The sequence below is a fragment of the Pezoporus wallicus genome, unplaced genomic scaffold (genome assembly GCF_028554395.1).
Source record: "Pezoporus wallicus isolate ANWC-B61680 ecotype Strahan unplaced genomic scaffold, APGP_CSIRO_Pwel_v1 contig_6714, whole genome shotgun sequence".
NCBI classification, from domain to species: domain Eukaryota; kingdom Metazoa; phylum Chordata; class Aves; order Psittaciformes; family Psittacidae; genus Pezoporus; species Pezoporus wallicus.
This window is the reverse complement of record NW_026637486.1, coordinates 2,420,096-2,440,366: the sequence shown is the minus strand read 5'-3', so window position 1 is coordinate 2,440,366 and position 20,271 is coordinate 2,420,096. Positions and strand designations below refer to the sequence as shown.

Genomic DNA, 20,271 nt, shown 5'->3' with positions numbered 1-20,271 from the left:
AGTTTAAAGAGATCTTGATTTTCAGCTGGAGCAGAACAGGCATGCCATGGCTTAGACCTGTGCTTAGATCATGCTCATCAGTACCTTCTTGGTGGAGATGGCTCATAGAATTTATACTGATCCATTATCTTCTCCTCCAATTTCTCCTTCTGTCGCCGTAATTCATTCAGCTTGTCGCTGTTAACAGAAACCAATGATAATGCATGCCTCAAAAATGCATGTGTAACAGGTGAGTAGCACGTTTCTTTAGATAGCTGCTCTCTCAAAGGTGTCACTTACGAGGAATTCTTGTGTAAGACATGTTTCTGACTGAAAACTCAGGAAAGATACAGCAAACCACAGTCTTACGTTTAATGTTATGATATAAACTTGAAAAAAAACCCATCTGCTTTTATTACACAACAGAACTTTCCCCCTTTTTGAAGAATAATAAAGTGCTCTAAAAGAATTATTTAGTCAGGCACTTTCTCCCTCAAATTCAAATGAGCCCAGAAACTTCGCCTGCAGCACAATGAGGAATACGTAACATATTTAGTCCTCATCTGCATCATCAGCAGTGAACACAGTTGCACTGAGCCTTCAGAACCAGAAGTGTGCTTGCAGTTTATCTGCTTTTCATATATAATTTACATTTGTCTTTTAAAAAGAGAAACATTTCAGAAGTAGCACATTTCAGAATGCTGATTTCTATATGAAACAGAAGCTTTAAAGAAGTATTACGGTAACTGCCCTAAAGACAATAATTTCATTGTTTTAAAGACTCACATGTACTGCCTTTGCTCTACATGGAAGAGATCCTTGCTTTCCATATTCTGCTCAAGTAATGTTCTATTCTGTAGCATTAATGTCTGAATTTGATCTAGTAGATGTCTGTTTTCCTCCTCCAGATTTCCTTTAAGCTGGCTAAGCAGCTGTTAAAATACATGAAATGGTACATGCATATATATGTGAGCATATTTACACACAGAGAATGAGATTATCAAGAAAACTGAGGTGTATGAAGGGACTCAAATCAAACAGAAAACTATACCATGACTCAATTGATAAAACCCTCTTTGAGGCTTTAAATAACTTAAATCAGTTTACCTAACACGAGCCCCAGTTTTTGTATTGCCTGCACAAGAGGCAAATTCATGTCTTCAGACCCACTTCATTATCTATAAACCCAGTGATTAATTCTCAAGCACTTCATAAGGTTTTATGAATCTAAAAATACATTTCTATGAATATTACAGTGATACCAGTCATGATAAATAGCATAATTCCCACATACCTCACACTGATTATTTAGCTTTGTCGACGTAATATCCAGTTGCTGGTACTGTTCCTTGAGTTTGGAAAACTCAGCTTCTAATCGTGTTTGTTCTAGTTTGGAATTGTTCAATAGCGTTTTCAAATTCTTATGGTCTGTTTGGAGAACTTCGTTGTCTCTCAAGAGCTGACTGTAGGTGTGAGTAAGCCTGGAATTAAAAGACATCATAAAGGAATATATGCAGATAGAAGGAAGCGTACTCATGTGGGTAATGACACTTCTCTATGGAGTAGCTCTCTGCTACTCCGTAGAACCCATATAACTGTTTGTTGCTTTCACACACTGGAGGCAAGTCATCTCAGTCTAACTTTCCTAGGTATGCATTCTGATTTAAGCCAACCACTCTGTATGTTCTCTGTATGGTTAAAAATAAAGCAGGATTCCTAAATGCAGACATCACAACTGCTTTTAAGATCCCACTTTTCAAAATACAGGAATCCTACAAACGAGTGAAAATTTCTTCCCAACACAAACCAGTGATTAACAGGAACAATCCAAACTCTGGCAATGATGCCAACTGTCTCCTGGGCTGCATCCAAAGGAGCGTGACCAGCAGGTCAAAGGAGGTGATCCTGCCCCTTTACTCTGCTCTTGTGAGACCTCACGTGGAGCATTGCGTGCAATTCTGGTGTCCTCAACATAAAAAGGACATGGAACTGCTGGAACAAGTCCAGAGGAGGCCACAAGGATGATCAGGGGCTGGAGCACCTCCCATATGAAGATGGGCTGAGAAGGTTGGGGCTGTTCAGCCTGGAGAAGCTGCGTGGAGACCTCAGAGCAGCTTCCTGTGTCTGAAGGGGGCTATAGGGATGCTGGGGAGGAACTCTTCATTAGGGACTGTAGTGACAGGACAAGGGGTAACGGGGAAGTTTAGATTGGATCTAAGGAGGAAGTTCTTTCCTGTTAGGGTGGTGAGGCACTGGAATGGGTTGCCCAGGGAAGCTGTGAATGCTCCATCCCTGGGGTGTTCAGGGCCAGGTTGGATGAGTTGTCCCTGCCCATGGCAGGGGGGTTGGAACTGGATGATCTTAAGGTCCTTTCCAACCCTAACTATTCTATGATTCTATGTTCATACATTGGTTCTGGGCTCCCTCTGTCCCTGCTGGGCCTGGCCATGTCCCTTTCTAAAAACCACCTCCAGCCCCTACTAATCCTCCTCATACAACACCAAAGGTAGGAGGCATTTAATTGTGAGCCTCTTTGCCAGATGAACAAACCTTAATGCCTCTGCTTGAGGGGGAAGTATCATGCTGTTAAACCTAAGTACTTATGGCAAGCCGTATCTCAGTTGCAGGGGTCAAGCAGGGCTTCACCACCCACTGTGCTTCTACTCCTATTGGTATTAACCTCAATCATCTTGTCCCTTAAGCAACTCCTGCGGAGTGGTTTGCTCCCTCTACAGCTCACAACCATGCTGCATCATGCTTGGCCTGCCATTCCTGAAGACAGTATGTGCAAGGCTGCATGGAGACCTCAGAGCAGCTTCCAGTATCTGAAGCAGGCTATAGGGATGCTGGAGAGGGACTCTTCATTAGGGACTGTAGTGATAGGACAAGGGGTAATGGGTTAGAACTGAAACAGGGGAAGTTTAGATTGGATATAAGGAGAAAATTCTTTCCTGTGAGGGTGGTGAGGCACTGGAATGGGTTGCCCAGGGAGGTTGTGAATGCTCCATCCCTGGCGGTGCTCAAGACCAGGTTGGACAAGCTTTGGGTGAGATGGTTTAGTGTGAGGTGTCCCTGCCCATGGCAGGGGGGTTGGGACTGGATGATCTTAAGGTCCTTTCCAAACCAAACTATTCTATGATTCCATGATTCTAACTAAGTATCCTTGGGATATAATAATTGCATTTTGTGGGCTTGAGTTTGGTTTCTTCCTATTCAGTCTTTCTAAAAAGACTGTATCACAGACCAACAAGAGGAGCTGCTGTAAGCTGTGAATTGTAAATGTCCTCAATTGCAGCATCAGGTATTAAGAAATGTGAGAGGATGCAACACTTCGAATGTACTAGCAAGTGCTCAGAGCTCTGCCAATACACATATTCTGTATGTGAATATGTGTATTATTTTATGTGTAATATATTCCATATGCACCACTCCATATGTGACTTCTGCTTTACCTTTCATTTTCATCACGGAGTTTTTTATACTCTGCTGCTACAGTTTCATGCTTTTCGTTTTGCTGCAGCATCTTCTCCTGTTCTACCTTGAGTACCTTCTCTAGCTCTTCCAGCTGCACCTTCTGTTTCAGCAACTGGTTGTACCTGCAAGCAAAAACAATATTTAAGTTACTTTTTTGCGGAATGACAAGAAAATATGGAATTTTGGAGAAAAGTTTCAAAGTTTAAAGATCTTAATGTTGCATTTAGTACTACTTTTATTCATAGTAGTTATACAGTGGCTTTTCCTCCGGAGTTGCAGACCCTCATTTCACTTATGCCCATTAGCATTTACCTATCTTCCAAGTCCTTATGCTCCACCTCCAGGTTTTTGTGTGCAGATTTCAGACTCCCATGCTTGGCAATCAGAGATTCGTACTCGGAAGCCTGGCGCTCGTGCAGCTGCTCCAGTTTCTCATGGTCTTTGAGAAGTGAATCATAGAGCGACTTGAGATCCTCGCGCTCCTTGAGCACACATTCGGTCTCAGTTTCTAAAGCAGACTGCTGGATGAGCAGCTGTGCATTCTGGTTCATAAGAGATGTGCTTTGAGAGTTAAGGGTGGAATTTTCAACCTGCAGTCAGAGACATTTGACAAGAGTTGCAAGTGAATTCCACGGTCTGGATTATCTTTATCTCCTCCCACTGAGAGATTTCTTGAGTTTAATCCTTAGCATCTTAGCAACCTTCTAGTTACTGACATGGTGGGGACGATACCAAATCATTATTTACCTTCAAATATCTGTTCAAGTGCTGTCTAGATGAGACACACATTTTCCTGACATGACTAAAATAAAATGAACTTTCATATTGGCATAGTTTGGGGTTTTTTAGTCTTTATTGTACAGAATCTCTATTGTTCCCACAAAATTCTTATTGTACTCACATATTCTTTACAATGAGACTTCAAACAGTAGCATTCATTTAATAGAGAGTAAGGGAAATGAAACAACAGCACCTGGAATGAACCACCTGTATTCTGTTTTACTGAGGAACTGCCTTTCCCGGTTCTCTCCCAACAGCAGTAGTGTCACTTGGTCACCATGTACATGTTGTGAGAGCTGGTGTACAGTTTCTCCACTGATTATGTCAGAAGAGCATTAATGTCTATTAACACATTAAAGCCTTCAACAGCTGATAGACAAAAAAACCCCAAAACAATAACAACAGCTTTCTGTGCCTCTGGATAGCTTGACCTAAACTAATCATAGGAGATCTTAAAAGAATGGCTGATACTTAACATGCTTGTCATCTGACCTGTGTCAGGCTAGATTCCTTCTCTTTCCTATTCAAGAGATGAAAAAAACAAACTACTGAGGCTTCTAATGCCCTCAGGGTATCTATTAAGGGAAAAAACCCCAAATCTATCACTCCAGTGCACGCTGTTACTAAGGAACAAATGCCTTTCTGTTGGAACTGCGGCATTCTTTGTTACAGATGAGAAAGCTGAACCTTTCACTGGAAATGAAGTAATGTCTGATGGCATGTGTATGCTGTGAAACTTCCCAGACTGAAGCCCGAGCTTGATGTAGCTCAGAATTCCCAGTTGTCCTTTAAGACATCTTTCCTCTTCTATGCTCCTTACAGGAACTGGAAGGAACAGTAGAATTACAGTTGCCTAAGGACAGTTCTGACACAGTCCACGTAGAGCAGCTTAGTCTGCACTTCAGATTTAGCTAATAGTTAAATCACTTTATTTTCATGAACATATTTCACCTTTCTTTTTGAGTCAGAGTTCATGGACAGTTGTCTTGCAACATGCCTGAAGCTATGAGCAAAAATAGCTGAATTTGAGGAAGAAAAGAACTCCCTTTCTCTGTCTGTTGGGTGTACATCACCCAGTCACTCCCAGCAACAGAAATTACATTGCTTGGTGAAGCTCACCACAAAAATACTTGATTTAAAATAAAGGCAAAAAATGCTTCCTTCTCCCAACTCACTGCCTTAACACTTTCCATACCTGCAGTTAATTCATTCTCCAGGTTTATGCAATAGGAAAGGCCCGTGCTGGTGTGCAATTCATGACAAAAGGGAGCCATGTAGGTATTTCTTTTGACAAATGGTATTACAAAACCCTCAAAGAATTCTGAATCCCAGAGATACGTCCTCATCTGATTAAAATGGTGCATTTCCATGCCCACATCCACTAGTTTTTAATGACTAGACAAGACACAGTGCGTGCACCACTGTCCTGTTCCATTCCTGGCCTTGCCAGCCACAAAAGGGAGTGCACTAACCAGATTTCAGTGTGGTAGATGGAAAGTGCATCTGTGGTACAACCACATCCTGCTCTCCAGAAACAGGCAGGAGGATAACTGGAGACGTCCACAAACTGCATTACTCATTACTGTTTACTCATTTAAAGACTCCTTCACTCTTGGACTTCCATCCATCCTCCATCATTCCTGACACTGTTTACTATCTCTGCTGATTTGTGGACTTCGAATTCCCTCTCTAAGTAGTTTTAATTCTCAGAGCTCCAAAAAAGCATTACATCCATTAACAAGAATATTTCATTTATGAGAGGAAAACAAGCTATGTATCTAATAACCCTCTGAAAATATGAGGAATGACAGCTGAATTTTGGCTCTAAGAGCTACAAGACTGTGGGCAATCACTTTTGTAATGCCCATGGTCACTCATCATTTCTTTGCCTCTGAATTATCTGAACTCAATCTTCACATACTTACATAGTTTTTATGTGTCTCTTTGGACACCTTATTACCCTGACCTAGTTCAGAAGTACAGAAGAAATAAAACAGAAAAATATCTTAGAAGACTGGATAAGAGAATTTTCTCCACTCCAAGGATAAAGTTAGGAGTTTAAATTGGACAAACATGAAGGATTAAAACCGACTTCTAGAGATGTTGTTATTCATCAGCAAACAAAATATTGACTGCTTGTAGTGCAGATTATTTGCACATCATTTTCTTTTCCATGTCGGTACCAGAAGCAAAATCTCCCCTTTAAATCCTTTATTGCCATTAGCTTTAAATGCTTTTATGTGAAAAAAACCCTCTGCATTCATTTTAGTTTTGAAAGCAGACCAGGAAAATATTACCTGCAGTTTGGCATTCTGAGTTTGTAGAGTTGTATTTTGCTCCTGTAGAGAAACAGTCTGCCTCTGAAGTGCAAGAATCTGAGCCTGCAGATTGCTGTTCTGTGTCTCAAGCTGCTTTAATTGTGTCTTGAGTGCTTGCTTCTCTGCCTGCAGTGTGGCATTCTTAGAACATTAAAGGAAATATAATGAAAATGAGAGTTCAAAGCTGTTTACTGAACCAAAGGTAACACTTAAACTAGAGTTTGTTTCTTCTAAACAAACAAAGCAGCATGACTTCACAGAGATTTACAGTTCTGTTCCAGTGTGTAAATCATCCTGTAGAACCAAGTAACACAGCAATATTATCACTACAGGTTAAGACTGAAAAAATAGGTAACAAATATTGTACCTATGGAGAAACAGTAGAGAAATCTCCATGACTCATTTAAACAAAGATCATATAAGAGGGATTTAGAGATACTTGTGGATTCAAAAGGGCAAATTCAGGTTTCCACATTTGCTTCTATACACTGCTCAAGTGCTTTACAGCAGAATCCAGAACAGAATCCAGCAGAATCCAGCTGCTTCACAAACTATATTTAATTCAGATTCTGCTTGGATCATAAAGTAGGTGATAAATTGCATATTTCCTTAAAAATCCTCTCATTTATATTACTGGAACAGCTCACAATAAATACCTAAACCAGAGTAGTATTTAAAACACATCTTACATTCCTCTCCACTTCAATTAATCTATCTTTAACTTTCAATAACTCTCTAGTCGTTTCCTGGTTTTCCTTCTCCCACTTATTGACAGACTGATTTTCTTCCCCACTTCTCGGAGGAGAACTCTGAACCATCCTTTCCTCTTCTTGTCTTTGCTTGAGAGCTTCATAGTTCTTTTTCACCTGAAATGATTTAGGACAACTTACATTAGGTTCAGCCTTTTCCATTTTCTACATCCTAACTGACTACATGAGCATACCGTCTTTCAAAGAACAGAAAGTGCTACATCACTGTGTTGGTAGATCTGCTCTTTGTATGTGACTGGGGAGATGACGTACAAGATATTTATGGATATGGATAGCTTAACCCTAATGAGTTTCTGAAGGAAAAAGACCTCTATTTTCTATTTTATTTCGGTGCTTTCAGCTGTATCCCCCCACTTACTATAAAGTCCTACAACAAACAAGACTGCATTTCAGTTTTGAACCAGCCCACTTGGGCTGCTCATGGCATGTTCAGATCAGAACACGTAATTGAAAATTACTACTTCTGACATCCCAAATCAAATCAGCCTCGGATTATTCATCCACCTGACACATTCTGTGACCAATGAATACACTCAGCAGCTTCTCGTGTGATTTCAACACTGGGCCTGCACCACTGCAGTCTTAAAATGCAGTCACGCCTTTGTCTTGCTTTACATCACCTGAACGGTGCCCACCTTTTGTTGTCTCACACAAGGTTGAGTGTGGAAATAACAATAACTGAAATGGGAGTAATTTAATCTTATTGAAAGAAATCACCATTCTCTTACGGTTTTAAGTTCCTGACGGAGCTGCTGGTTCAGATTTGTTGACTCTTCTAAACGTGCCTCCAGAGCAGCAATTTTCTCTTCTTTTATTTCGAGAGACTTCTTAAGTGTGGATTCTAGCTTTGACTCCAAAAGCTTGTACCTACTGGTCAATGACACCACACACACACACACACACACAAAGTCTGTATTTTAAAGGATTATTTGAGGTATCTCAATTCTAAACTGTTCTGAAACAGTAATCTCAAAGCTACATGCAAAACTGCTTGGATGTTGCTCTATTCAAAAGCATGAAGACACCTCAGGAGTGATAGCAAGTCCTATGTTTAAAACACCAGAACATGAGAGTCAACCCCATTTCTGAATCCTTCTTTCTTTTAAAACCTATCAGAGGGACAAAAGGCCCCGTTGAGCCACAGCAGCAGGGCACTGGCTGTGGATCATTAGCACGTGTGTGATGACAGCACTCTTCTTTCTGGCTCCCCTCCAGTGAATCCAGCAGGGACCTGATCTAAATTAGGATGTGAAGTACTTGGAGAGCAAGATTTTCATCAATTTCCATTTCCTGCCGGCTCACAAAGAGGAGGAGCAGGGAAGGAGATGAACGCAGCACTCTGCAGGTGCATACTCAGTTGATGTATGAGTGTGCAAATTGCTCGCTCAGCCCAGCTGCTGCTATTTTTAAGACTGTTACCACTCCCAGTGTGTAAAGCTGCCATTTTTCTTACTATATTTATAATATTTTAGGGCACCTAAAAACCCCTAATTACATATTTGGGAGAGGAATGGTCAGATTTAGAATATATCCCTTTAGAACAGTTATCTCCTTTTTAGAAAACACTAAAAGCCACGCTCATTAATCACTTTTAAGCAGTTCATTCTCTGTACATGTGCTCAGAATCTGGAAAACATCCCACTTCTCCCCACAGTAGGATTAAATAAAGCAAACCACTAATATCCCCCTTTTTAATCTTGACTGCTGAAGAATCTATCAGCTTAGTGAAAGGAATAGACTGCAAAAGACTCCTGAATGGACAAGAGCATTAGACCTAGTCAGGAACTGGAGCAGAAGACCAATGGTAAGAGGATTAATAAGTCGAGAGCTGTCCAGTAGCATCATGTAGTAGGATGAGAATCCTGCATTTTAAGGTCTGACAAGTAATTCTCATCGACTTAAGAAACAGTAGGCAGTCTATGACAAGTAGAATAGACAGTGTTTCATCTTTTTGAGCTGAAGCATACATTCAGTTATACATTACATAGAAAACAAAGAAGGAAAAAGACTAATAGCAGAGAGCCAATATCCAGTTTCCTTTTGAACACCTCATAATCAAAGATGAATTTTCTAACTCCACTGAGATTTGGCTGTTTTAGATTTAGGGTCAACATCCATGAATCTGTTTGCTTAAAGACAACAGCCATTAGAAGGGGAAGAGAAAATGGAAAACACAAAGATAACTCATCAGACGTAGTAGGTGCTACCAAGAACATCCAACAGAAACCACAAGCAGCTCTCTCCAAGTAAAAAGAGAGAAATAATGCATTTTTAATTCCCATCACCAACATGAGAGAGGCAGACCAAAAATACACTGAGAAGTCATTTTGGCCATAATGAACGTGATGAAATAATCGCTAATGCCTCACATATGTAATGATATAAGGAAATAAACCCAGGTACCTTTTGGATGACTGAGGAAGTAGAGAATAATGGAAAGGCAGGAGAGTGGCAGAGCAAAACTTCAACCAATGTTTCCACTTTGAAAACAAATATTGCCCATTCACAACCTCCAACTCTACATGAAGTTTGAGAAGCTGAAAACCGTAGCATAGCCCACATCACTTCACATCTAAAACAATGTGGCCACAAACCTGAGCTCAAAGATAGGCTTTAAACAGTGTCCCAGGTAAGCTTCAAGATCTGCTTCCCACATACCTCACCTTGGATCAGGCTGAACAGGCACATCACACCCAAACAGCCTGATGGCCAAATATCACGAACCATCAAATATTCCATCTGCTTTTGTGGTGCTTTCACATGGTCAGTGCTGGACAACCAGTTCACCATGAACACCCCTCTAGACAGGCGTTATCTCCTGCTGCAAGGCAATCTGCATAGAATAAGGCATGAGCTGTTCTTACGCAGTGCAGCTGAGCAGCACCACGTTACAGGAGATCTAATGCCAGCAGCAGACATTTGCCAAGTGCAGGTCAATCAGCATGCAATGCCTGCCCCCAGGCTCTGCTCTTAATACATAACACAGCAAAAAAGGTGCAGGAGCTCCTTGCAAAAGGAATACCCATTAGAAAAGAAATACAGGGATGTGGAGGGAATGAAAATCAACTTGTTTGTGTAATTCCCACACACAGATAACCTGGAAGCAAAGGAAGAAATGAAACGGGTCATGATATGTGCCAGAAGTATGTTGAAAGTTCATTTATGGATTGTAATTTAATGAAAGCTGGATGAAACTCCCCATTCCAGAGACATGCAACTCCAAATTTTCTTCCAAATTATACTTTATAGATCAAATGTTAACATCATTTGGTAGAACATCAAGGAAACACCAGTGTTATATGGCCCAATGTCACAAACCAGCTCACCTATGAGAAGTGAACCCACACCAGCTGATCTTTAGGAGTATGAGCACTAGCAAAGGACAAATGCTGTTGTCTGGAAAGGGGATGTAGCCTCATACATTTTTTCATGTAGTATAATCTACAAAAGCACCTTCACAGAACAACATTCTCTCCCTTTATGGGAGCACTCACTCCAACCACTTGGAATCTAGAATATGGGTTAGGAAAACCTTGCTCTATCTGGACTTCTTCATCTAAGCAGTTTAAGCTTCAACCCAGCTCAATGATTGTTCTTTGTCTGGTACATTCGTGCGACACAGTGATGCTTAAATCAGAAGAGATCTCACTAGTCAAGTTCTGGGGACTTTTCTTGACAGAAGAACTTCTGGTCTGTGAGTTGATAAAGGTGGATGAAAGACACAAGCACAAAACAAGAGGTGGTAACAGATTCTTCATACAGGATCCTGGCACCACCCCAGCTACAGAGCACTGGCAGCAAGAAAGAGAAACTGATTTTGATTGGGTGGTGGGGGGGATATAGATACAGATATTTTGATGTAGAAGACCCAAAATCAATCTAAATGCTCATGACAATCAGTTATAATGACAGACCATGACAGCAGCTTTTCTTTTGTTCTTCAATAGCACAACTGAATAGCATCCCGAAATAAAGCTTGGCTAGAAGCCCATGCTAGTCTGCTCTTCTCCTGTCACAAGTTTTCCCTAAATCCCTGCAGGACAAGACAGAGCACAACATACAGCAGAAGAAACAGATGTCAGGATAGCAGCTGCTTTATAATGGCAGGTGTGGTAGAGTGATTGAGCCACTATGAAGTTTTGGAGACACTCAAGTACTGGACACTTCCCAACCAGTCTGAGTGGGAAAGCAGCTTCCTTTTGGTAGGAAGAATTAGAAGGAAACAGTGGAAGGAAAGAGTGAGACAGTTTAAGGTAACCACTGCGTGACAAAGTGTAAAGACCCTTTCTAGCAGTCAAGCAGTCAAGAAGGAAAAAGCCCACTTTGGTTCTATTATCTTTTACTGCCACTGCTCCTGCTGCTAACTTGAACATAAAGCATTTTAATTACACATTAGCTCTATGTACTGACAGACTTCAAGAAATTTCTTGGTGACAAAAAGTGCCAACTCTCTTTCAGAGACAGCTGAATGGAAGAGCACATCAACTACCTTATTATTTCAAAGAACAGCAAGTTCCAATTTGGGTCTATCAATGTGCTTTAAAAAAATCTCAAGAGTATGCACAAAACCAGTCTGTAGAACTACTTTATGAGTAAAAAAGAGCCTCGTTTCTGCCTGCTCCAGGTAGGCCCTGACATCCTCACCTGTCATCACTGCTCTGCTCATCATGCAAGAGGCGCTCCTTGTTTAAGCCTATTTTTTCAAGTTCGTGGGCCAGTTTTTCTAAATCATTGTTCATTTGTTGAGTCTTCAATTTCTCATTCACCAAGTCCTTGCACAGAGAAAGGTACAGTCAGAATTACCATGTAAATAAAACGATGCACTCTTAATCCTAGAAGGGCCGAGACGAGAGTCTTTTGCGGCTACATGACTTGAATAACTCAATGGTAACTCTCCTTCCCATTCAGCTAGACCAGACATCACACTGCAGCTACAGTATGACTTCACCCTAGGTGTTCACTCCCTTCCTTGCTGTAGGAGCTCCCTTTCCAACTTGGTTTTGAACATTACAGTGAAGAGAAAGGGTTTCAGCCAGAACCAATACTAACATGAAGCATCTGAACAACATTCATTTAACAAAGGCTCCGTGACAATCTGCAAGCAACCTTACAGAATTAAGTGTAATATGGTTCTATTATTCCATTTGATTATTATTATTGCATAAATTCTGATTGTCTAACACTTTCCTTACTGTACCCATTACGGATGCTATCAGTATACAGATTAAAGCACAGAAACTACAAAACACAAGATCTTTTTCAAACACACAGGTATCATTTCTTCACATATCAAACAGGTCGTGCCAGGAGGTAACTGATTTCTCTTTACCTCTCTTAAAGTGACAAGGGTTTTCTTATCAATGGTGGCTCTTTTCACGAGTTCCTTGTTTTCTTTTTCTAGTTCTTTCAGGCGCACACACGACTCTTTATATACAACTATTTCTTTAAATAGAGATTTATTTTCCCTTTCCAGGTTACTAATCTTGACATTGTTCTCTTCTAAAGTACTGTCTTTGATTTCTGCTTGTTGGCGAAGCCTCTTATTTTCCTTTTCTAGCTGTTTCTTATCCTTTTCCAGTTGAGAAGTCTCTTGCTCTAACAACTTATTCTCCTTTTCCAACTGCTCTAAGCGCTTACTGGAGATCTTCAACTCCTCCAAGTTCTTTTGCAGAGTCTGATTTTCAGACTCCAAATCCTGCAATTCACTTTCTAATTGCTGAATCTTCTTATTGCTGTTTTCAAGGGCTTTCTGTAGCCTTTGGTTTTCTGTGTCCAGGCCCTGGTAGCTGACTTCCAAGCGTTCCGTCTTCTTAAATGAGGCTTTCATCAGCTCCAGGCTTTTTTTAAGTTGCTCCTTTTCACTCTCCAGCTCCTTGTTTTCTAATTGTAACTGTGCCACTTTAATGCTTGTACACTTCAAGGATTCAATTGTTCTTCTTAACTCTAGATTTTCCTCATCAAGCTGCGAATTCTCCTTTTCTAAGGATTCTAACTGAAAAGTGAGGTTTTTCAGGCTATCCAAAGTCTTTTTCAGTTTCCTGGTTTCCATTTCCAGGTCTGAGTTTTCTTGTTCTAAGGCCTCAATCTTCTCACAAGTGATTTTTAAGGTAGTGATTTTCTTCTGTAATAGCTCATTTTCCTTCTCCAGACGATGCAGCTCATTCTCCAGTTCTTCTGCTCTCTCCCCTTTCTCTTTATAGTGCTCCAGTTCTTTCCTGACTTGTTTCTTCTCAAATTCAACCTTATTTAACTTACTGCTGGTCTCTTTAATGGACTCGTGAAGGATTTTATTTTCCTTTTCAATTTCTTTCATTCTGGCTTCAGCACTGATTTGGGAGCGTTGTCTTAGAGAAGCTACAGTTTGATTCAAGTGTTCATTTTCTTGTTCTAACAGCTTAATCTAATTTGGGTAGAAAAACAGTAAACTCTGGTGAGCAATATGCCAACAAGTAATTATTTCCATATATAAATGGAAAGCTACTAAGAGTAAATGATTCCACCATTTTTCTCTTTCATTTTAGGTTAAAACAAGAAATATCCTTTTACTCTATTTATTTGAATTAAAATATTTATTTGAAACTTATACACACTGTGTATGTACACAGGTGCAGGCTTGACAACAAAATAAGTCAAAGTGAATCTTCAAGTCTCTTCCTCTTGGCTATTAGTAGGTAACATAAAACCAAAACTAACACAAGCACAAAGCAAAACAAAGCTCAGTCTGCTTTTCAGCATCGTTTCAGTTTCATTGGTGTTTACCAGACTTGGATTATTTCTCTTCAACTCTAATTCCCAGAGATGTGTGGCCACAAAAAACAAACCTGCAGTCAAGTTCTGAACCAAACCTGACGTGGAGGGAGGTGTGAGAGCCACAAAAGCGCCTTTATTTCACTTGGAAAAAGTACTGTGGGATACGAGGGCATCCTGATCACAGCCAGTAACACTTGGGGAAGAAACACAGCAAAGTTCCATTAAGTTTTGAGTTAAAAAGAACCCTTGGACATGATGTTCCACAACAGCTTCCAGAGAAAGTAAATCATATTGGAACTGAATTATTTTCTTAAGCAACATATTCCCAGATCTACTACAAGGATAAAGGCTGAATTTATGTCTTCAGTTTCAGTATTTCAGTATTTCTTGACTCTTCCAGTTACTCCAAATCACTTGAAACTATTTGGGTATGTAACAACAGAGAGCAAAATCCAGCAATTTGTTTAGACCTATATTTAAAGAAACACTAATAACAAAGCATAAAGGATGCTTCAACAATAAACTGCTTGGGAGAGAAGCAGAAGTGCTGGTTGCTCTGAGAAACAGCCTGAGAAAATTATAGACTATTCTTCCATATTCAAGTCTGAATGTAACTATTAATTACAGGGTCTACGGCTCCATCCCAGCAATGACAAACTGTTTTGAAGCCATTAACTAGAAACTAATAAACACGTGTCTAAAACCACAACTTTCATACAATCACAGAATGGGTTGGGTTGGAAAGGACCTTGAGATCATCCAGTTCCAACCCCTGCCATGGGCAGGGACACCTTCCACTACAACAGCTTGTTCCAAGCCCCTGTGTCCAACCTGGGCTTGAACACTGCCAGGGATGGGGCAGCCACAGCTTCTCTGGGCACCCTGTGCCAGCGCCTCAGCACCCTCACAGGGAAGAGCTTCTGCTTATCTCTGACCTGAACTTCTCCTGTTTCAGTTTAACCCCATCACCCCTTGTCCTATCACTACATATCCCTAATGAAGAGTCCCTCTCCAGCATCCTTGTAGGCCCCCTTCAGACACTGGAAGGCAGCTCTGAGGTCTTCACGCAGTTTCTCTTCTATGTTACTGCACATGAACAATTCCTTTCCATCAACTCTGCCTCTAGAATCCAAACTAAACAAAAAATCATGATCAATGCATCCATAATGAAATCCAATAAACCTTGTAGAGTTGACTCCCAGAAGTTTCAGCACAGGATTTGTAAAAGACATGAAAGATGCTGCTAACCCATCACAGCTCCTAAGTATGTTGTTTTAAGCAGAAACAGTCCCACTGAAATGTCAGTCCTACTCCAACACGTTTACAACAATTTATGTATGGCTGAATTGGGACTTAGGACTTATTCCAGAAAGTCTTAGCTCTTTTCTCCCTGGAGTACACTTCTAATACAATGAATAAATCAACTTTTATAGCAATTAACACTTCTAAACAAGACAAGCTGGCTTATTTTCTTTAAAGTTATCCCTACTGTTCTCTTTAACTGAAAGTAAAGCTTCAATGCCAAGCTTTTTTTCCTTTCTTTCCAATGTCTGGAATTTTATTTACTGATTAAATTGGGCCTTTAAATCTATCAGGATCTTTGAAATACAACATTCTGTATTTCATAATGCTGTACTTTAAAAAGATGCTGATCTCATCAAGAAGGACCAGTGGAATGTATAAAAGGTAACTGCAGTTCTGATTCTGAAGGACTTGATTACTAAACATGGGGTTTCCAGAAGTTTCAGTAACTCTTGTGTCCTAATGACTGCCTTCCACAGGCCCCCTGAATTGCTCTGCAAAGCCCTTGAGAAGGTGTTAGCACCCATTAGACCCAGGAAAACCAGTGACATCCAGAAAACTCCCAAATACAGCTCAAATCTTTTATAAAGACCCAGTTTCTGGTGACCAAAAATACATTCTGCCATCCACCTATAAGCCACAGCTAGAAAACATTCCAGTATAGGGAATATTATGAAGCTGGGTATGAGGGATCCTACCCCAAACAAACAAGACTATGGGTGACACAGGAGGAACAGTCAGCAACAGAGCAGCTCTGCTACACTGGTCTGGTCCCTTTGAGGGACAGGCTGCTGTAATTCTCATTAGTACTCCAGCATTACTTCAAACACTGCCCAGCTGTCTGGAACCTGTTTTCCTCCATTGAGAGGTGCCTGGCTTACCTCCAAAGTTCCCAGTTTTCTGTTTTGGCTGAGCTACGCCCTCTAAGCAACCACAGCAAATGCACAGCCCACGAAAGCCACAGCAGCATTACGGAACACTAAGAGAGTTCTAAAACTAACAGTCAAGCCTCAGCTAAAAATGAGTCATGTCTCTCAGTGCCTGCAGGTCTCAGACAAGCTATTTTGCTGCAGATAGGTCCTTTTGGCAAGTCTGCTACATTGACAATCCCTGAATGCCTGTAAAAAAGCACAGGAAGAGAACAGTACAGCGCAATGCAGCATTAAGACTTTCAATTCTGCTACTCACTTGGCGCTCTGAGTTTTCTCGAAGTGCTTCAAGTGTCTTTTCAAGCTGTGCTTTTTCTTTCATCAAATCCTTACTCAGATTTTGACTGTTCTGAAGACTTTGTTTCTCTTGGCTAATTTCATTCTCTAGCTCTTCAAGCTAGGGAAAAAGAAACAAGCTTTTTACAGCGTACTTACACATGACAACAGCACTGCTCTGAGCTGGGCTGGAGGTACTCTTATAAAAACGAATAAAAAGGTTAAAGTTAAGAATAACATGGAATTTTCTATTCTTTATCTGAAACAATTCATCTCTTCTAGGAGTAAATTTCTTTCTGCCAGACTTTTCCCTGGCTCAGTCTGTATCTATAAAGTACTTTTGCATAAGAAAAACATCAGATTTTATTAGGCTCTGGATACCTCTCCAAGCATCTTTTTCTTCCTCTTAAAATTCCATTTTAGTGAGATTTGAACTGCTCCTCCAAGTCCCTTTTAACTGACAAGGGTTGAGTGTTTAATTTTACTTAACTCTTTCAAGAGATACTATGATGATTCCTTGGGAATTAAACACAGAGGTTTGCTCTGGCGAATGGTTCCAGCCTGCAAAGCTGCCAGACAACAAAAACTGCTCATAAGTGAAAATAGACAAGTGTGATTTTTCTCTCAGGTATAAGTTGTAATTAGTCGCTTAAAAGCAACAGACACATTGTATTTTTAAAGAATCATCTGCTGGAAGGGTCATATGCTAACTCAAGTCCATTGATGCATTACCCGATCCTAGAGGAGTTCAGACATAACTCAGCTCCCAGGCAGGGGAACACATTTCGAAACAAGTTATCTGAATCATGCATTATATTGCTGCTAAAGAATACAGAGAAATAAAATCACAAAAGGTAGCAGAATGGAACTTGCAAAAAGCATGGCAACAATTAGGCTGGAACCTGAATGAAATCCTTCTCTTGAGATGAGAATACTAATGTTTGACCAGTCTTCTGCTTCCCTCTCCTTCTTCCCCTCAAACTCAGATGTCCCTGGTCCCTTGCTTAGCAGGCCAGTGCACATTTTATAGGGATATTGGCACTTTCACTGTTTTTTGCAAAGGAGAAGACAGAAGCAGACTATGTGCACAGGATTCAGAACACATTTTGTTCTACTTCAAGCTTTCTGCTGAATTGATCACCATTCAGAACACTGTTTCTAGGGGCAAGTGAGGAAAAGGACACATTGCCAGACATCCAGAGTGGTAGGAACAGTGTCAGAAAATCACAAGAATCTACTATTGCTTGCTTCTATAGAATCAGAGAATGGTTTGGGTTGAAAAGGACCTTAAGATCACCCGGTTCCAACCCCCTACCATGGGCAGGGACATCTCACACTAAGCCATGTCACCCAAGACTCTGCCCAACCTGGCCTTGAACGCTACCAGGGATGGGGCAGCAACCACAGCTTCTCTGGGCAACCCATTCCAGTGCCTCAGCACCCTCACAATAAAGAACTTCTTCCTTATCTCCAACCTGAACTTCCCCTGTTTCAGTGTGAACCCATCACCCCTTGTCCTATCACTACAGTCTCTGATGAAGAGTTCCTCTCCAGCATCCTTGGAGTCCCCTTCAGACACTGGAAACTGTTCTGAGGTCTCCACGCAGCTTCTCCAGCTGAACAGCCCCAACTTTTCTTGTACATTATATACCTACATCTTATATATACCTATTCCCTCTTTTGCACACTCCTAGCTTCATTCCGGTACTGCGCAGAAACCCAAAGCATCACAGAGGCCGCTGCAAAACCCACCATGTTGTTAAGAAATCAGGAAAAGCACAGGAGCATGGAATACATGAGGGATTTCCTTCAATTTAGGATTTTTAATGATCTCTTTCCCGCTCCAAGAATAGTCTAACATCTGAAATATTGCTGAAGAAAAAGCTATTTCATTTCACTCCGCTGCAATTAATTCCCATTTTTTATTCTCTATAAATATCACTAAATGACTCTACTTGATACAGATAATTTGGAGAGTAAAATATTGTAGATCAGCACAGATATATCTGACAAACTCCTCTAATTCACTTGCTCATCAGTTCCCTGGCCCATCTTCTCACTTTCTCAGTTATGAATGAGGATACATGACCAAGTTTTCCATTTAGCCTTATCACCCTTCACCCCTACGCACATAATTTCCCCTACTCAATAATTACAGAAATTAATATAAGGTTATCAAGTATCTTAAAATACTTTCATTACTTATCATGTCCCCAATATGTCAGTGATTTTTTCCCCAATGGTGTAACACCATTCTGAATAAAATGGTCACAGACTTACATCAATGAAAAACCTTACCCAGAAAACACAAAAACCTCTGAGGTGGTTTTCTTTTTTTACCATAAACTTACAAACACTATTCAGGCTCCATTAATACTTTACCTAAACCAACAGCAATTCATAAAACAGCAAGCAGCATCAAGTAACTCATACACAGTTCAAACCAGGCACTGATTATTACCTTTTTGCTAAGTCTTTGGTTTTCTTTTTCCATTTTCAGGATCCTTGAGCTACTGCCTTCTACTGAACCCACTGCACTTTGTAGTTCTTCCACTGTCTTCAGCAAACTTTGGTTTTCCATTTCCAACTTCAGTAACCTGCTTGATGTCAGTTCATTCACTTCATGACCAAGTGATTTCTGTGGCACTGTAAGAGAAAAACGCCATTAAAAAAAAGATTACTTATTACCTCGAATTCTTGGGACTTTTCAGTTTTAGGCTTAGGGGGCTGAAGCTTTTAACAGTCCTCCAATGCACTCTTGGTGAATAGGGCTAGTCAGGATTAATGACCCACCCTCCTCACCCAACAGTTAACACTGTAGATGCATGCACAAAAATGTTCTACTCATCCTGATGCTCTTCATTACAGCAGAGATTTGTCTCCTGCAACTGAGGATATATCTCTACATTTCCACAAATAATTTGTCTGGATCCAATGAATGACCAAGCACGCTGTGCTGGAAGGTTCAAAACTCTTGCCATAGCTACCTCTGCAAACAATTACTCTGAAAAGCCTTAAAAAGTCTTTTTTAACTTGGAGAATAGTAAAGCAAGATAACTTAAGATCTGTGTTGCAGAATCCAGGACCTTAAATGAGCTTCCAAGTTTTCTATTTTATCTATGAAGTTGCAAGTATTACTAGGTTTACCTTCAGAAAGTTCAGTAGTCCTATTTATCTGTTCAAGTTCCCAGCCAAGATGCAATGATTCATCCATACTTTGTTTCTGGGCCATTTCTAGAGTCATATTTTCCTCCATGAGTTCCTCAATCTTCTTCCTGTCCATATCACGCTCCTTAAAAGGTATTTCACATGTAACATTAAAAAAAGTATGTCTCAACACACACAGAGTATTTTAGTATCAAGAATGCCACAGAGAAAAGCAAAAGTGCATTTTCTGGTGTCCTGACACACAGGGAGTGAAAAAGTATGGAGAACTTGCAACTAGCAGAGAAAATTACACAGAGAAGAACCTCTATTTAGCAGAACCTATGGCAATGATTACTTGTTTCTTTTTCAAAGTTCACTTCTCTGCAACTATCAGCAAAGAAAGCATACAAAGTATACATGATAATGTATTTATTATAATATGTAATATATCAAATTGATGTTATATATTAGCATATTTACTTTTTGGAGTAGAACTGGTTAAACCCAGAAATCATTTTGGGAATAACCTTCTGATAAATATGTCAC

The 20,271-nt window shown here is 40.3% G+C and overlaps 1 protein-coding gene across 18 annotated transcripts in view; it reads right to left on the bottom strand.

The window, feature by feature from the left end:
• Positions 1–20,271, bottom strand: part of CCDC88A (coiled-coil domain containing 88A) — an 81,250-nt gene that overhangs the window by 16,754 nt on the left and 44,225 nt on the right. For 15 of the 18 annotated variants that reach the window (XM_057405806.1, XM_057405808.1, XM_057405810.1 and 12 more), the window contains 13 exons: positions 19,726–19,870; positions 19,040–19,224; positions 16,562–16,699; positions 12,651–13,721; positions 11,966–12,093; positions 8,050–8,191; positions 7,241–7,417; positions 6,531–6,692; positions 3,766–4,043; positions 3,432–3,575; positions 1,274–1,460; positions 766–911; positions 85–177 (listed from right to left, as the gene is read on the bottom strand). In XM_057405806.1, the coding sequence (XP_057261789.1) occupies positions 85–177; positions 766–911; positions 1,274–1,460; positions 3,432–3,575; positions 3,766–4,043; positions 6,531–6,692; positions 7,241–7,417; positions 8,050–8,191; positions 11,966–12,093; positions 12,651–13,721; positions 16,562–16,699; positions 19,040–19,224; positions 19,726–19,870 (2,996 nt within the window). The remainder of the gene's footprint in view (positions 1–84; positions 178–765; positions 912–1,273; positions 1,461–3,431; positions 3,576–3,765; positions 4,044–6,530; positions 6,693–7,240; positions 7,418–8,049; positions 8,192–11,965; positions 12,094–12,650; positions 13,722–16,561; positions 16,700–19,039; positions 19,225–19,725; positions 19,871–20,271) is intronic. The other 3 variants (XM_057405809.1, XM_057405793.1, XM_057405799.1) reach the window with 1 other exon arrangement.